This window comes from Trematomus bernacchii, unplaced genomic scaffold (assembly GCF_902827165.1).
Source record: "Trematomus bernacchii unplaced genomic scaffold, fTreBer1.1, whole genome shotgun sequence".
In the NCBI taxonomy this organism is placed as follows: domain Eukaryota; kingdom Metazoa; phylum Chordata; class Actinopteri; order Perciformes; family Nototheniidae; genus Trematomus; species Trematomus bernacchii.
This window is the reverse complement of record NW_022987313.1, coordinates 8330826-8349193: the sequence shown is the minus strand read 5'-3', so window position 1 is coordinate 8349193 and position 18368 is coordinate 8330826. Positions and strand designations below refer to the sequence as shown.

The 18368-nt window shown below is 44.1% G+C and overlaps 1 protein-coding gene across 1 annotated transcript in view; it reads left to right on the top strand.

The window, feature by feature from the left end:
- kif26ab (kinesin family member 26Ab) overlaps positions 1–18368 on the top strand; it is a 68586-nt gene that overhangs the window by 23743 nt on the left and 26475 nt on the right. The window contains exons 3-4 of the mRNA XM_034126204.1: positions 4661–5131; positions 10455–10648. Coding sequence (XP_033982095.1) covers positions 4661–5131; positions 10455–10648 — 665 coding nt within the window. The remainder of the gene's footprint in view (positions 1–4660; positions 5132–10454; positions 10649–18368) is intronic.

Here is an 18368-nt window from a genome sequence, read left to right as displayed (position 1 = left end):
TCCACGCCTTTCGGGGAATGCTTTGAACATTTGGTTTGTGTTGATGCCGTGCATCCCATGCTTCTCCCCAGCAGTGCTGCTCTTCACACCCACTTGCACCTGTCAGTTATATATCATATGGATGATAAAAGAAACAATATGGCTTCAGGGGCTGGGTGTGATCCTGCATTATATGTTTCGTCTTCTCCACGTTATGCTGACGCAGATGCTCTTCAGCAGTTAGCTTGGACCTGGTAGCTAAAATAAACAAAAGAGTAAACTACTTAACTTACAGTATAAGCAAGCTACAGCTGCAATGGTGAATTGACTAATCGACCAACAGAAAAATAATTGCCAACTTTTTTGATAATCAATTAATCACGGAAGTAGTTTTTCATGCAAAAAATGCTGTTTCAGACTCAAATATGAAGGTTTCCTACTTATGTCTGGATTCTTTTTCATATTGAAGGCATTATCCTTGGGCTTTGGACATATAAAGACATCCCCTTGGACTTTAAGAAATCTATTCCACCTTACCTGACATGTTAACGACCAAATGATTAATCCATTAATCTTGAAAATTATTTGAAATTAAGCGGTAATAAAACAACGGTTAGTTGCCGCCCTAGTTAGATCTCTATATAAGTATATCTTAACCTACATTCCCTGAGCGATGTTTAAGATTTCTACCATTCTTGATGTCTTTTTTTGATATCCACTTCTCCACCTCTCATGTGGCATATCAAGATTGATTCTGTGGCCTTGAGTTTCATCACACCCACATCATTCTCCTCCGCAACATCAACATCATTGTCCTCATCATGGGCGCCATCATCCTCATAAGCCCTGTGGCCCTGACCCTTTATTCACTCCGCTGGGCATAAAGCTCACAGACAGTTTTACAGGAGAAGCCCCGCTCTCTAACCTCCAGAATCTTAACTGAATAGCAGATGGGCGCAGCTTTGTGTGTCTTTTTATTAGCTCTCCTAAATCAACACCTAACAATGCATGGAGAGAGAGAGGGAAATTGATTTCTTCCATCTACCAGTGCCCCGAGGTGGGTAAGGGGTGTTTGGAGGGTAAAGGGTGAGAGGTGATGGAAGGGCGGAGTTGACTGGTTTTGACTTCGCTCCAATTTCCTGTCCAGGAATAATATACATGAATCCAGACTAGACTGTGAAGAAGGCAGCCAGAGGTGTTTTCTTTAGCTCCAATTTGTCATAGACTCTTTCATAGTATTTCAGCGGAACTGTCCTGTCTTGTGCTTAAAAATCCTGTCTGAGCGTGGAGATTGTTCACATGCCAGGATCTAGTTTCATTAGATACCTTCTTTCTTTTTTTTTTAAAGCTCTGTCATATCCTGATCTTTTCTATTATAAGCTTCTTACATTTAAATCCATTCCTCGCTATAGCATCAACATTCACTTGATACCATACTGCACTTGATCTACTGTCAGCTCATCTTTCGTTGGGGGATTTATGGGATTTCCTACATCCTGAGTGTATTCCTATGTTGTGCATGTCCATGTGTCGAGCATGTAGCCAATAAAGTAAATCATTACCCAGAAGTATTCAGTGGACACCAGGCCAGCCGAGTTACAGTCCTCTACATGATTCTCCTTTAAAGGTCCCATGTCATGCTTTTCCGGTTATTACCCGTCCCCTTGTGTGTTATGTAGCTTTTTCTGCATGTAAACGGTCTGCAGAGTCACAAACCCTCAAAGTACACCCTGTAGCGAGTAAAACTCTAACACAGAAAAGACCTGCCTATGCTGCTCCAGAACGCCTCGTTGGAGATTTCTCTTTTTCCATTGTTTACTTCTTGGGTATAGAGTGGCGAAGTCCCTCCCCTTCCGGTTGAGCCCCATGGGACCTTATTTCGGAAAAGTTATGCATTGAAGTCAATGGAGAGAGAAAGATTATCTTTCGATCCCGTTTGAATTGTGCCACGAATTACACATATGATGTTTGTCAATTTAAAAGATAATTTTGCAAGTCAAAAAAAAAAAAATGTGTCGTAAAACTGTGAAGTAACACATTTGTTTGTGTGAAACGCTAAATGAACTACATCTCTGGTCAACCACACACGTCACCAAGATGGCCGTCACTACTGTCATGTCAACAAACGATTGACTATCACCACAATGAAACACGTCCTGAAGAATGTCATGCAAAGCTGCCTGCCTGCCTTCCTTTGATTCTCTCTGAACTGCCTGGTCGTTTTAATATTTAATGTCAACCATTTGTGCAGATAGCATGAAGTAGAAAAGATCGCCGATGCTAACGTTAGCGTTAGCATTTCTCCCCCGGAATTAAATGGTGTATTATAGAATGATCACACCGGTGACAGTACTATTCAAAGGGTTCACGAAATATGACTACTACTCTTACTGTTTAACATTTTGGGTTACTTAATGTTACTTCATGTTAAGGCTAATAAAAATGACAAGGCTGTAATGCTAACTAACGTGCTAGCTACTAGCTAGGTAGCTAACTTGATCAAGCCACTCCTGGTCGTTTCATCAGACGGGAAGCAAAAGAACGAGCAAGACCCATTGCTGGTATAATAACAACCTGGTACTAAGCACACAGGCATCTTGTTAAAGTTATCTTATCTTAGCCAGCGCCATATAGATAGATTATATCTATATTGCGCTGATCTTAGGTATCTGAATGGTGGAGGTAAACAATTGTGACATCACTTACGCGACTCTGGGATTTGTAGTCTTTCTAGTTACGTATTTTTCATAGTCTTATATTTCAACAGTTTTACGACAAACTGTGACTTTTTTGACATGGAAATGATTTTTTAAGATTGACAAACATCATATGTGTAATTCATGGCACAATTCAAACGGGATCGAAAGATAAGTTTTCTCTCCCCATTGACTTCAATGCATAATTTTTCCGACATAAGGTCCCATACCCCGGAAGTAAGTGGGAGGGACTTCGCCACTCTATAGTGACGTATTTCGGGTATAGTATAGTGACGTTACGTTACGTCCGCAGAGCCGTTACGTTTGGACCAATCCGCGGACTTCCTCACACACACACACACTCGGCGGGACGTTGCGAGGCTCGCTGCTGCGAGGAGCGGGACAGTGTGAGCTGGCTCACTGGTGTGGAGTCGGCGAGACAGCGAGACACCGCGGAACTCAGCCTAAGCACACACATAAACTCCTAGCCAGGCTGCGGGTGTGTGTGTGTTTCGGGCTGGGTTTCGCTGTGTCTCGCTGTCTCGCAGACGGCCACTGGGCTCACAGGGAGGGGGGGGGGCAGGAGCTCCAACAAGCCGTGTAGGACAGAGAGTGAATACACATACTATACAGAGATGCTGTATGAGAAACCAATGTGAGTTTGGAAAATTGCACAATATAAATCTATTTTAGTAGACCTCAACAATGGAATTATGATCAGTAGAAATGGCCATGACATGGGCCCTTTAAGTAAAGTGATGATATAGAGATTATCCTTATACGCCATAGAGCATAAATCAGTGGATACCGCTTTCTGTCCATTTTTCAGAATAACGGAAATGTACAGATGACATGTGTCCATTTTCTGTAAGGCGTGATCAAGCTATTAATTCTGATCGTGTTTGCAGAGAAAGGTCGTCTAAAAGTCTCCGTATTGAGCTGCTTTCATGGCGAGGAGATTTAGAGTTCCCCAGCCTGCCTCTTTGGTCTCTATGTCTATTGGGTTAGCTGTATTAAGTGGCACTGCATTAAGGGAGAGGATTGCTGTTTCCCTGCTGCCTCACTCTTCCTGATCACCTCGGAGGTTCCACGGAGCAAAGGCCTCATAAACATTTATGTATGTGCTGTGGGCTCCTGTCTTAGGCCACGACTCCGCTGGGCAGAAGCCCACTGCCCCTTTATGCCTCTAAAGAGACTGTTTGTCTGTGTGTGTGTGTTTGTGTTGGTGTGAGTGTTTGTTTACCTAAAACACAGATAAAGTTATGTTCCTCCCTCACTTAGGATTTGAATAGTTCATTGATAGCTCTGGGTGCCTCAAGCTTCCTGGTGGATGTGGTTATTTTCACATTTGGTAGCTTATCATATGTTTTCACGCTGGGACACTTATCGTATGTAAATTATATGGCTTTGGGCACTACAATCCCCTCAGCTGTTGTTTTCCTTTTGTCAGTTCTCCCAAGCAGAGCTGGACACCCGGGAGCCTTCGCAGAGACAAAGTAAAAGAACAAAACTCCACTGGACATCGTCACTAAAGCAGTAATAAGCTGAAATCTGCTAGGCTAGGCCCCTCTTACATATCTTGCTTGTTGTTGTTTTTTTGTCAGGAATGTCTCTGTGGGATCTTCAAGTAATCCCTTCCGAGCGTTATTTCAGAGTCTCCTCTCGTTTGGTTTGTTTGGTCTCAGCTTCCCGGCAGACAATGTGAAATAAGCACATGCCTGGTGAACCTGATCAGCAGTCTTTAGTTGCATGCAGGCAAAGCATCTCTGTCTAAACAAACAACCATCCCTAAACAAAAAGGAAGTGGTTAAAGCAGGGGGTGTGAGGGTCCCAAGAGGCCGTTAAGGACCACACTGCCAGCAGACCACTGCCGAGCTTGGAAAATATGAACAACATGCAGGAAATCCTTTGAAAAGATTAGATAGTGAGAGTTAAGCTTGCTAGAGTTGTGTTAACGGCCCTCTCTGTGTCTGTGTTCTCTGCAGGACCCTGGATATGCATCCTTCCTGTTCGAGCAGCTCCAAAGACCCGGGAGCCATGAAGCTGTCAGCTGTTGCCAGGTGTGCTCCACCCCTCTCCACCAACTGAAGCAGGAGGCCTTGCAGACGCTCCACGCTCCCACCCTCACCCTCAGCTCAGACATGGCAGCGCGTCCAACTAAATCCTTTTTACCACAGCCTGCTAGATACACTGTGTCCTCCAGTGTCCATGCTAAACAGCTGTCTAAAGGACAACCAGCTGCCCACTCTGTCCTGCCCTTGGGGGAGCGGCACAGGGTACCAGGCTGGTCGCAGAGCCCCTCCGTCACCTCAGGGCCGAAGACAAGTGTCCAGGTGACGGTGGCAGGAGGGCAGATCAGTGGATCCGTGGGCTCCGTCACCATTCAGGCACAGCAGTACCTCGAGGGCGTGTGGAGCGTCTCCAGGGTCAACAACTACGTCCCTCAGCCTAAACCGGTATGTCTTCAATGTTACCTTTGCAATTTTGTATTAAATCTCATGCATTTTAATTGTTTAAAATTAGAAAAAGTAGGAGTGCAACAGCACCAATCGAAGACGATGAACAGTTAGGATGTGGCAATATCCATTTAAAGTGGATCTGGATAAAAAACACTCACAATAAATTGATCAAGGTGAATTTGGGTTATCAGGATTATCATTAATTTCCTCACAAGTTAATTGAAAAAGCTGTCCAGGTTGCTCTTAGGAAAATGTTTTTAATTATTGATCTTTTTTTTAAGCAGCGGGGGCTTATGATTTATTCATTGTTTAAAATGGATTGTATCGCACTAAAAACGATGTTCACTAAAAAGAGGCGTGTCCTATCAGTGATGCAATATGCATTTTAGTTTTTTTAACAAAATGTAATTGTGACATTAGATTTTAGGGCCATAAGACCATCATACACTTTGACAGTAATTCATAAAAAAGATAAAGGAGACATTTGAGGACAAATGCAATCCTGACAAAAAGTGATAATTAATTTGACAAATAACCAAATCTGAAAGAAAATAACGGAACATAAAGTACATTTAATGTCATATTGTTCATCAGACTGCATTTCAGACCTTTTAAAAGCCCTGCAGAGGATTGGTGAGTCAGAGCTCTGCAGGAGAGCTGACCTCTCATTCCTCAGTAGTCAAGGAGTCTGAGTGATCTGAGGTCAGAGGTCATCACAACACTAATCTGCCGACCTTCTCCTCAAGGGCAGTTTAAATGACCGCCCCAAAGCCTCACCATAACTCGTCTGTGCATTAGTCTGTGCTTCGTTTGATGTCCAAGAGACTTGGAATGATCCGGAGTTTTGCCCTTGGTGTCATGGGATCATGCTGTGCCTTGTTTACAACTCGAGATGATGTATTTTCACACTAACATAAGCTTTATAAGTGTAAACAGGGGATTTTAGCGCCTTAGAGCACATTTCTGGCTGGTGATATGTAACTTCTTCCTGATGTGTCTTTCCCTACCTTAAACAACCTTTCACTTCCCGAGGTGTGCAGATCAAACAGCATGCGCTCATATTGTCTGGTTCTTGCACCATAATTCCCTTCATAAATATAAACTGTAATTCTGCCATTTGTTCTGTGGATAACTGCAGCCTGTTACGAGTCTCGGCAGTGTTATTTCTTTCTGCTTGACAATTGAAGACAGATTTGCACTCCTCCCTTTTATGTCAACAAATGCCTTTAGAAATGGTTTATGGGAGGCCATCAAAAGCTTTTAACTGCATGTACGCAATCTAGGGGAAATCAAACAGCCTGGCACAGAAGGGAGAGGCTGCCTGGTGTTCTCCATCTATGTGTCTAAAAAGCAATTAGTGGCCCTTAGAGATGGGATGAGTTCATCAATGCCACATAGCTGTGGTTCGGGCCCTGCTTGGACAGAAAGAAATGTCGCTTCAGGACATAAAGTTACAAACACAGCAGAAATGGGTGTTATTTTCTCCAGCTAGTTTCTTTCATTAAAACCAGTCCCTTCAGAATGACAAAAACCCACGCACACTCACAAGGATGCCAAAAGGCACAAGCTTCAATTCATGATTCCCTCTTGAAAGCATGTGGCGGTGTTCAGGCAAAGAAGCAGATATGGACTTTGTGTGTGTTGGACAGAAATCCTCTCAACCAGGGAGCCTGGGGCACTCCCATGCAAAGCCCATTATAGGGCACCTTGAATCTCCCATTTGAGAAAAGGCTCTGGTTAACATCTGGAATGATGTTTGTGGTCGTAGGAATTGAAACTATCTGGCTGCCTCTTTGTAATTGACTGACACTGGTTCATATGGGTAGCTGCCTTGAATTGAGCAAATGGCACCCAAATGTGCCTTTTTGAAAAAAAAACAAGAGACTTTGATAGGCTCCAGCTTCACAATTGCTGAATTAATTTCTGGTGTTACTGGCTGTCTGAATGAGGACATTGAATGTGTTGTTATGCTACCATTCAAAACAAGAAATCAATTGAACCAAATCTGCAATTCTCTCTTTTACACCATAAAAATCCACAGTCACTTGTGTGATAATCTACAGAGACAGAGTGCTTTTGACCCGTGAGAGTTTCCGTTATTGGCCCACTGGTTGCCTGCTGCAGTGGTCGGCTCCATTGCCACCAATTTGAAGCCCAATGGATGATCTTGGCTGCTGTTTCTTTGGCGCAGCTGTGCTCGCATGGCAACGTACCACAGAAAGCTTCGATGACAAGAGTAGAAAAGGACACAGGAAGGAAAGGGAAAGAACATTCTTGCCAACTTAAGAAACCATATTTAGAAAAATGGAAATAGATTGGTGAGTTCTGCCCAGAGAGAGTTCAGGGTGTTTTATTTAAGTACTTTTCTCACATGATAGTATCGCTATAAGTCAATTCTCACCTCAGTTGCATTCTGTAGGTTACAGAGGCCAGCCAAGCACGACAGCCAGATTACCACAAGGCCTATTTCACTCCGCAGTAATCGTCTGTTGACCGCTGGGATCAAAGGTCACAGGGGAGTTCTGGTACTCTCAGCATCGAGGGAGAAGATGGTCTCCTGATAGGGTGCTACGATGCTACCTTCAGACTTCACAGCTAGGGCTCCACTGAACTTTTTTTTGTCTTTAAACTCTCTCCATTATGTTCAAAACTCTCTCGCTTTGTCTCTTTCCCCCCCTCTTTTTTCTGCCTATTCCTTCTAGTGGCAAGCCAAGGCAAGAGGATCAGGGAGGGCTGGGGGTTAAAGGGTGGAAGGCCAGCTCATTACTGTCTCTCGGTACAAACGGGCGAGCACACATGGCTCCACTGACATGGCCTAATTACCTGACCAGGGGATAGATTGTTCTTTTCAGCCAGAATCAGGGCCAGTGCAGGTCCAAGGCTACAGACAGCAGCTTGGCTGAGGGGCTTAAGTCCCCATTTTGTAATACCATGGGGAATACTCTTTGATAGGAACTGTGATGAGCTCCAGTGTGTGTCTGTGGGTGTGTGTGAACCTATATGTGTGTGTTTTTATAGTTTATCAATTTTTAGCCCGCACCCCATCTACAAACAGCTGTCCCTGTGTGCTCCTGGAAATGTGCCGCCTCTTGACCGACTCAATCAGTGACAGATTTGATGAGCTACACACATCAGCTTCCTGTACGGCTGCGTGTGAAGTGCTCTAGTCTTTCGTGCCAGAGTGTAATGGGAGTTCCTAACCTGTCATCGACACCAGCATGGTGTGAGGCTTTCCGCTCTGGCGTCTGCGTGAGGATCTGTATTTGGCTCATTTCAGTTTGTGTTTTCTGTGGTGTACTTTCCAAGTCATAACTTCACATACCGCAGCTTGATATCAGACTTAACCTCCATGATGATGTCTCAGGGGAGCAAAGCCAGACCTCTAAAAGAAAGCAGTGATTCTTAACACTGATAACAAGCTCAAAGGGAAGAAATGGGAAAGTGGGAATGCATGGAGAAAATGCTTTGCAGGACCATCATTTGACAAATGGTCAGTGAAGCTTTTCTGGGAAAAGATAATGCCTGTGCTTTAATATAGTAACAGATTGTACTGAATGTAAAGCTAACACTCTGCAGAGCAATAGCCAAGCCTCTTATGTGAATGCCAGAATGTGAGTATGTCCTCACATCCTGATGTATAGCATTCAAATGTCAGGCTTGGCATATAAATAGTGCGGCTGTCAGCCCGTGTTGACAAATGTCAGATAATAGATGGCCAGACACTTTATAATAAAAAAAGATTTAATTTTAGGTGTCAAGCATGAATCCAGGGCAAACAGTGAGGTAAATATGCAGAGGCCCTGAACTGTGTTTATAATACATCTGCTGTCAAATGGCACTGAGGCTCCAGTGCTGCGTTGTGCTCAATACAAGGTCGTTGCTGATTACACAATGTTCATGTGTCAGTGTTATAAATGTTTTTAGGAACACTTTGGCCCTTATTTATTTAATTTCGGATGCTGAAAAACCGCAGAACCTTATTCTTGTCAGCTGCTATTGATCATTGTCTCGCAGGATAAACTAGCGGCTCCGGTGAGGATTAACCTTTTGTCAGTATGGTGACTCCAGCTGAAGCGCAGTCACGGAGTTGGATTTTGGCTTGTATAATTAGGTCTCTGCACTCCTTCAGCTGGACTGCAGCAATCAGTGATCCTCTGCAGGCTCCAGAGCTCCAGCCAAACCGTTATGCTTCATCTCCACTGGGCTAAGAGGGCTAGAAGGCTTAGTGTATGACTGACTTCTAATGGTGTGGTTTTAAATCATAATCTGCCATATTCACTTTTAACTAACTATGAAAAAGCTCTATCACCATTAAAGAATGATCATCTTGAATTGCCTTTTCTGTTTACATCAAAGAGCAGAGTAAATTTAAAAGTGTACCAACATTTTTTATGACTTTCCGAGTTTTGGTTTCAAATTGATTTGGCATTTACGGGAATTCTCCCAGTTGGAACTTTCTTTCAAATGATTAATACACCACATGTTTTTAACACAATGCATGCTAGTGAAACAAGTGAAACTTAGTTTGAGAATCCACCCAGTAATTTGGATCGGCTACAAACATTTAATGGCCATGTTACACCTGTCTACCCAGTTTTCATGAATCTGGGCTTGGGAGTTTTTTTTTAATAATCCTGCGCAATGACAAACAGAAAAACCGAGCAAATAAACATAACTTCCTTGACCAAGGAAATGAAAATGAAGATTTACAGGTGATCGAACCAGTGTGTCTGTCTTTAGTGACCAGAGGCCAAGGTCTGAAACAAATGCAGCTGACCTCTGTTCACCCTTCAACCAACAAGCTTCCAGGGCAGGGTGTGCCCACGCAGGCACAGTTTCGATACCTCGTAAACATTTAGAGAACAAACGTCATTACTCAAATTGTTGTTGATGTCATTTATTCCCATAGAAACTCATCCTTAGATAGTTGAAGTATAACTCAACCTATTGGACGACATTGCTGATGAGTGAAGGTCCAAATTAGCCGCGGAGGTATAGATATAATCGGGAGCAGAGTGAAGTGAATCGCTTGTGATTTAATTACTAATTAAATGTGGGTTATCACTTAATTACAGTAGGCTACAGCCAGAGCAACCTCAAGAGTGTTGCCAGAATCAATGAATGGTGCAGCATCCTTGCTGTTCTGCAGGGAGCTCTCTGCTGTGGATACTGCTGACTCCCGCTAACCAGTGCTGGCTGCAGCAGCTGCCTGTCCATCTGTGGCACAGGGGGAGTAAATGGGGTGGAAGGAAGGTGGGCAGGAGCAGTAAAACGTGTAAGTGATGGTTGTGGTCTTATCCCTGTATCTGTGTGTCAACAGGCTCAGGGTTTGATGAGGGAAGCAGACAGGGATGTCTCAGCCGCGGAGGCCTCTGATTCCACCATGACCACCAGCAGCAGCAGCACCTTGACTTCCTGCCGGCTGAGGAACTCCAGCCAACCGGGACTCCCAGCAACCGTCACCGGACCCTCCCCCTCTGCTTCCTCCTCTGCAGCAGCCTCCTTCTTCATTAGGTAAGCGCCTTTCTCATCCGTCCTGTCAAATCACACCACGGTTGAGTCTGTCAAAAACGTTCAGAGATTAGATTGATGTGCCGTGGTGCTAAATGAAGTGTTTAGTGTTTGTGTACGTACACACCTGCATGAATTCAGGCTTAAGTGTGTGTGCGTGTGTGTGTTTACAAAAGGAAAGCTGAATAGGAGATGTGCACAGACTTGCCTTCCAATGTCTGTCGAAGGCAGTGGTTCATGGTGTTCCCTGTGGGGCACATATTCTATGGAGATGTTGTTTTTGCCATGGTAGAATTATAGCATTTCCCTGAGATACGCACCATCATGGGACTAAATGAACCTTTAGTTACATGCATCACTGCTCGTGAATGGAAAACAGAATTACATAATTTGATATGAAGAGGGGGTGTCTCACGAAAGGGGCTTACGTTAAAGCCAAGTATTGTCCTGAGGTATTTGATGTTTAGTTATTCTTTGTTTCGCTTCTTCGACTTTAAAATGACTTTTCAGGATTTGCAGCTTTGCAGGACCATTATTTTGTGAAACCATTTGGTCCCCATGTTTTTCAGGCTAAGCGAGGATTTTTCAGCACTGCTTGGCTCTGACGTTGTTGTTGCCCCGGAGAATACTTCACCCTCTCCAGGCGGGTGCAATGTGCTATATTGTCATTGATAGATTCCCTGGCAGGCTGGTCAGTGCATACCTTCCCTGCCTCTTCTCTCCAAGGAGTGCTACACCATAATGAATGCTTGCAAATGGGAAGCTGGCTAAGGATGATGCATAGGACTATTGAAGCTCTGCACCACAGGAGGTGAAGGGACTTGTGGAGTGTGACAGGGTGCCCATGGGGGAACACTGTGGGGCTCAGTTTTTCTGCAAGCACCCCAAATGGATTTTGTCTTGCCAGCGTTCACAGGGTCAGAGTATATCAGTGGGTCCATGAGGCCTATCCTTTGACTAATGGGGACATTCCTACCCATTCCAGATCCTCCACTAAATATGCAACTTCCTGTTCACACCACTTCCTGTCACAACAGAGAGGTGTAGACATCTGCTAGACGGGGTTAATTCCTGACATTGATTTATTAGTTCTCATGTTTTCTTTGGACCTGAGCTCAAAAAGAGTAGCGTATAAAGCTCAGTGCAGGGGGAAAAAAAGGGAGGTGGACTTGTTTTTTCCCTTGCAGCAGGTCCTGGTGGGGCAGAGGGGGTGGAGGTGGAAGCGCAGTAAACGGTTCCACCTTTTATTTCATCCCAAAGATAATTTGCTGCCAAGAATGTGGTGTTTTGCTTGGCCCAGAAAACATAATGACGGCTTCAAACTGCATCACATTCCCCTGTTACAGTAAAGTAAAGGGTCCTGGAGATGCACTGCGCTTGATTTGAAGCTCACACCCGTTTCCTGACCCTCCCCAGCTGCCTGCAACAGGAATATCATCATCATCACCATCATCATCCTTTTGTTGTCTTCATTTTGTCTTCTTATATACCGCTGCTGATTGAAATGTGAATCCCTAAAAGTCGAAATAAATTGAGTCAATCAACAGACTTTCTTGTTTTGAGAAAAAAAAACCTTAGTGTTTTGGACTTAATTGAAAACTCATATCTGATTAGTATTCCTCTTTGTTCACAAAAGATACAATTAGTGGGATGCATGTGTAAATCCTGAGAGCCCAGGAAGTAGGAGCGGAATAACCAAACAGCAGTTTCTACCCCAATGGAGGAGAGAGAGCTCCTCAGACACTTGTCTGACATTCACTAACACCGTTCCACTCAGAGATGAAATTTTAATTAGAATGCAATTAGCCAGAGTCTAACTGCTTTAGCAAGTCTGCTGCTGAGAGAAAAGAAGAGCATGGTGAACAATAGCGATTCAACGTTTACATTTTTCATTGCAAAAATAAGTCAACCGTTCAACGGGGCACAAAAAAAGCATTTAATTTGTTTCATTTAGGATGTCTACTGAGTTGAAAAATCACTTTAGTATAAATGTCAATTCGACCAGAAGGTCAGAGTCACATTCTTAACCAATTCTGTGCACAAATTAGTAATGTGTCTCCACAGAATAATAATTTATGCCCCTTAATATTTTGCCGTCAACTAGCTTTCCAATTTTCAACACATTTCTGAAATTCTTTCAAAATAAGGACTTTTTTTAATAAACGACTGAATTATTTTAATCATATTATTTAGTATTAAGTTAATCCATTAATTTCAGTATTTATACTTTCTATATTTTTCTGTTGAACACCATCTTTTCAATTTTTCACTCCCCTGAAACTCATGGAATAACAGATTGTCAGTGTTATATGGGTAGACACATTATACATTGTGGAGAGCAAATGATTAATTTTAAAGAAGTAGTTATTAATTCAAGGGAAGAAATTACTAATTTGTACACATGAGTATCAGACTGCTTAACTCTTATACCTTATGCCAGACTGTGAAATTAATAAGAATGGGATTCTACTGTCTGCACTGTTGGTCATGGAAACATTTGACAATAAAAGTCTGTCTATAGATGTTATCTTGTGATGCCTCTATTTTCAGAAACTAGAAAAAGGTGTTAACTCACAGGATGAATGTATCTTTTATACATGTATAATCCTGCTTCCTGTCTCTGGTAATTGTGTAAAGCAAAGAGATGACCCCGGGGTCAGTAATGACCAATTGGCAATTAGACTGACTATACAGTCGCAGAGAGACAGGAAGAGTCAAGGGTCAAACTCTGACCGGATTTGCGTGTGTGTGCATGTGTGCATATAATTATGTGTGTGTGTTTGTCAGAGTATAGCTGGGGGTGGGGTAAATGAATTTAGAGCCATGTGTTCAGCTGACTAGCACGTTAAGCACTGATTGCCTTGTGACAGAGCATATGATCAGTGTATTGACACAGCGTTGTGTAATGAAGGCAGGCGGAGCTCACAGCAGGAGCTGGACGGTGAGGCTAACTGCGGCCCTGCTGATCCCCCTACCCATCTCTCTGTTCCATTAACACCTGCTGATTGTGCCGGTGTGTTCATTACCCACTGTGCCTGCGGGATTTCTCAGAGCTCACTGCTAAGAGGAGTCCGCTGCTCACTTTGTACATTACTTTCTAGGCATGCTCATATCTGCATATCAGCATGAGACAGTTTCTTTGGTCCGCTGTTGGTCCCTTGTTTATGTTTGTTTGGAGGAAGGTTTAGTACCCAATTCATTTTATTACCTCACACTAATCACACTCTGGAGAGTTAGGATTTACTCACTCTAAAGATACATGGAGGTAATGAATATGAGAGAGTGGAAGACCTTGGAGACACAAAAAGTCTGCAGAGATTCTCAGAGCTCGGAGGTGGCACAAAGGCTGGCGGGCGGGCTGTTGCAGGGGCAAGGCGGACAGCTGTTTGCTGGAATGCGGCCCTGGAGGAGTGTCAGGAGGAAGTGTTTTTATGGTCATCCATCGCCTCCTTGCAGCTGCTGCCCAGGTGAGGGTTTGCGCGGTAATGACTGTGATTGTGCAGAAGGAATCCTCCTGTAATTGTGGCAGCAGGGCCATTTAGCCTCTGTTTCTCCTGCACACACAAGACCCTGCCTTTGTGTCAGCAACACTCACTCTGCCCTTCATCCCCCAGGCTGCACCGAGTAACCATAGAAACAAGTCATTAGCTTGTGGGAATAAAATGTGAGTGTTTTTTTTTTCTTTCAAAAGTGGAGATTGGAAATCAGGAACTTGAAATAGCCCTCTCTACTCCACTGGACTATAATTTAGTCAGAGGGAGAGGGACAAGCATCTCTTCAATAATGAATCCTGGGTGTTACAAAGTGGACGCACTGCAGGATCACAAGTGCTCTTTCTTGTTCGCAACAACACATGCTGGCTGCCTTCCTTAATTACATTGTTTAACCAGTTTATAGTTTGATTGTTTATGAAGTTCCCATAAGGAAATAGGTCATCCTGTTTGTTTTTCAATTGTGAAGCTAGTAGTTCTAACATCTTTCCTGTTAGAGGGGTGATCAATACAGAGCGGCTCAAAGCAGACAAAGCAGGACAGTGCTCTGTTTTGTTGGCTGTGCTGTGATTGACAGCAGGGATCCCGGTTACTGACAAATAGGCAGGACAGATTATGTGGAGCGGAGGGGTCTGCTGAGCACAGTCGCTCTCGCCCACATGGCAGGGGGATAAACATACAGAGCAGGACGAGGGTTGCTGCCCAGCACGAATGAGCTTGTAAATGTTGTGATTCAGAAGGCTTGCTCCATCCTGACAGCATCATAGACAGGAAGTCTGTATCTGTGGAGAGGAATATTGGATTCACTACCATGGGAGTCAAGTAAGTTATGTTGTACACAAACAACTTTGAGCTCACTTGGATGCGTGATGTTCTTGATGTTTTTGTTGTACATGCAGGCAGTTGTTTATTCTACATGTTGAGCCCCTCTCTTTCCTCTCTCTCTCTCTCTCTCTCTCTCTCTCTCTCTTTATCTTCCTCTCTGAGCCACTCTCTCCTTTCCGCTGTGTGCAGTTTTGTGCAGTTAGAGTTGGACTGTCTTTCTCCCTGGAGGTGAGAGGGTAATGGTTTTGTTGTCAAGCCACAGCGAGATGGATTCCTCCACCATAGCGAGAGTGTGAGCAGAATGTATAGCATGGCAGAAAACATACTGTTGAAATGCTGACTCCATACAGCCACAGAAGAGCTGCAATGTTAATACTACCTGCACCTCCAGAGCCTGCCTGACAAATGAGAATTGATTCATATCAATCTGTTGAATCTGTACAACACATGCCCAGGGCAGTGAATGGCTCATCACAAGTATTGAGTGGGTGGTAGCTGGGGTGGTTGAGCTGCTCTGTGGTATTTGTCTTTGTTTACTGTTGGATAAAACACCAGCTGGCATTTTGCTGCCATAATCAGGCTGATGGGACTAATGGCTGCCTCAGTGTAGCGGCAGACGCAGCGGCAGCACCAGCTGAGGCCATGAAGGGGCTGCAGCCTGGAGATAAGCCCAGGTGTGAGTCTATCCAAGGCTGTCAGGCGCCGTCAAGGCTGAGGTGTTGATGGAGAGCCAGTCTGGCCCTGCAGCCTCAGGGAACTACAGCAGGTAGATGCATCCCACTATCCTCATGCACTCATAATCCTCCATGATTCTGGTGTCACTAACATTGTTTTCTGATATGGAGCTACAGATGTAATCTTTACTGTAGCCAACATTGTTACAGGAAAGACCATGTCCAGGCAGCCTGGCTATCTCGTATATATTGCATGCTGCACAGTGGTATGAACTGAATATTGCATGAGAAACTCTTATTTGGATTCTATGTGTTGCTCTTCACATTATCGGTGTGCAGAAGAATTTGCTGTACAGCTGGAGTTCAGCTTACTCGCTGTGGCAGATTCCCCAGCTTCTTTTCGGGTGTCATTTCCCCGGGATATGATAACATGGTGTGATAGTGCTGTGCCCCTGCAGGGTCAGGGTGATGGGCACTGTTGTGGCAGGCAGCGTGGAATCACTTGTGCCTGTCATCATGAATGGCAAACAGCCCAAGTGATAAAGAAAAGAAAAGCGGAGCGTTTGTCTCAGCCTGCGTGAGGGATAACCCCGGTGCCCTTTCTCCTGTTCCCCCAAATAAATCCCTGAGTCAGGAAGTCTGTCTGGCCCACTCATATAGCCTGCAGGGGGGCAGTGGAGGGGGGGCTGACAAACAAAGAGATGAAGTGCTGATTCAAGCCTGTGCTTTCACCCTGGGTCCTCGTGTACTAAGCCCTGTGGGGAGAGGGGAAAGCACTGCCATCAACTCCTGACAGATTCCTTTCATAAGTGGAGAAATTAGAGGATGTGAAGCATAGCCCTCTGTCCTGTAGGTTTGTCACCTAACATAGGGCTGCCTTTGTCTCAGCATGTTGGTAAGAGCAATCAAAAAGGATAGGTTGTGTGTGACTAGTTTAATGTGGGCAGGAGATGTCCCGCCCTCAGCATCGGTCTATTTCCAGCTTTGTTTGCCTTCCCACGTCGGGCATTTCCCAACTGGATATCGGCTCCTATAGTTGCCCACAGGGATCCATGCACATTAGTGTTTAGTTATTATGCTCAATCCTCCAGACCCCATCCTGTTGAATGGATCCTATGCATCAGGCCTGTGGGGGCGGAGGGGTGCCATCTAAACCTCTTTAGTGTCCCTCAGTGAAAGGTGTCATGCAAATGGCGTCTATTATCTTTGCCATTACTGTCACTTCTGCATCGGTTTGAGACACAATGTGAGAGTGCTGTGGAATAAGACAGAAAGAATTGCAATAGCTGGTGGCAGGGAATACACGTTTTATGACCCATTGTGTACAGATGCAGAATAGAGCCGGTGGCCTCTGCTCCCATGAGCTGCCTTTATGTCTTACAATCCAGAGAAACAAAGATGGCTCCTGGTGGCGCTTCACTTCAGGCATCACTGCTCCTCAGTATTCAGCCTTCTATGTAACATGAATAACTAATAGCTGCCTAATCAGTGGTTGGAGGTTGATTTCCCCAACCACTAGTGCTTGACGCTTTTTCAGACACACATACAGCATCCCTGTCCTTCTGTTTGTCAAACGGGAAGGGCCGAGTTTTTACGGATGGAGCTCAGATTACCTCTGTGGATAAGGCCATTTTCATGACAGGTGGTTTAGCATTTACCTCATCACCCACAGCCTCAGTTGCTGAAACATTTCACCATCATCACTCTGCCTTCTTTTGAAAAAAAAATCTCCATCAACAGGTTGATGCCGGAGGGTTGAATAGTTCAAACGGCAACATTGCAGCTGAGGGGAAAAAACAAGGAATTATGGAACTGATGAAACACACTATACACTGAGTTTATAATGCAAATGTAGACAATTAACCTTTGGCTTCACTGTAGACTGGTGTAATAAATACATAACGATCCACATTAAGACACAGCGGAAAACATAATAGTGCCTCTACTACGTATTCCACATCATGAATGCAGCACTTCTTAGTGGATAATTAGTTAGAGTTAATATGTCGGATATTATGCCCTCGACCTTTTCTTTTTGGACACATTAAAAAACGTTTTTACCATTTTCAAAGTCGCGATGATGATTGATGTCCTCTGTGTTTCTGTGCTTTCCTCATGCACAGCTTCTTGAATGGAGAGGATTATAGCCTGTAATCGGTTCACGACCTAGCATGTGAGAGCCAGCTGCAGTGTGCTAAAAATCCCATTATCCCCATACGCTCTATGTGGCCCTATGTGTGTTAGCTCTGTGGTCGACTTTATGAGTGTGTGATACAGGATAAACTGCTTAACTGAAATAATGCGGTTGTAGTCATTAACATCTTAGCGGCTTTTCTCAGGGACACATTTTCCCATACAGTTAGATTATTACTCCCCTTTTCAATATACACCCGTGATGCGTTTATTGATCCAAGTAACCATTTATTCCCTCTATCTAAAGACATGTCGCTTCATCTTCTATTCCCAGAACTGCTATCATGACTATCTCCTTGACCGTACAGCTCATTTCACCTGACTTGGACGCCCTCTAGTTTTTGGTTGGGTTGCATATTGACTTGAATATAGATGAAAGATTAAGAAACACGTGTTAGAAAACCCCTCCCCCTGTGTTCTGTCTTTTCTTTTCTGTCTCTTCGGACGGACCACTGATTAATCACTCCCAAATGTTCTCAGCAGCCTGCGGGCCTGTTTGTTGTGATAGCCTCTGTGTGTGGAAGTGCAAATAAATAATCA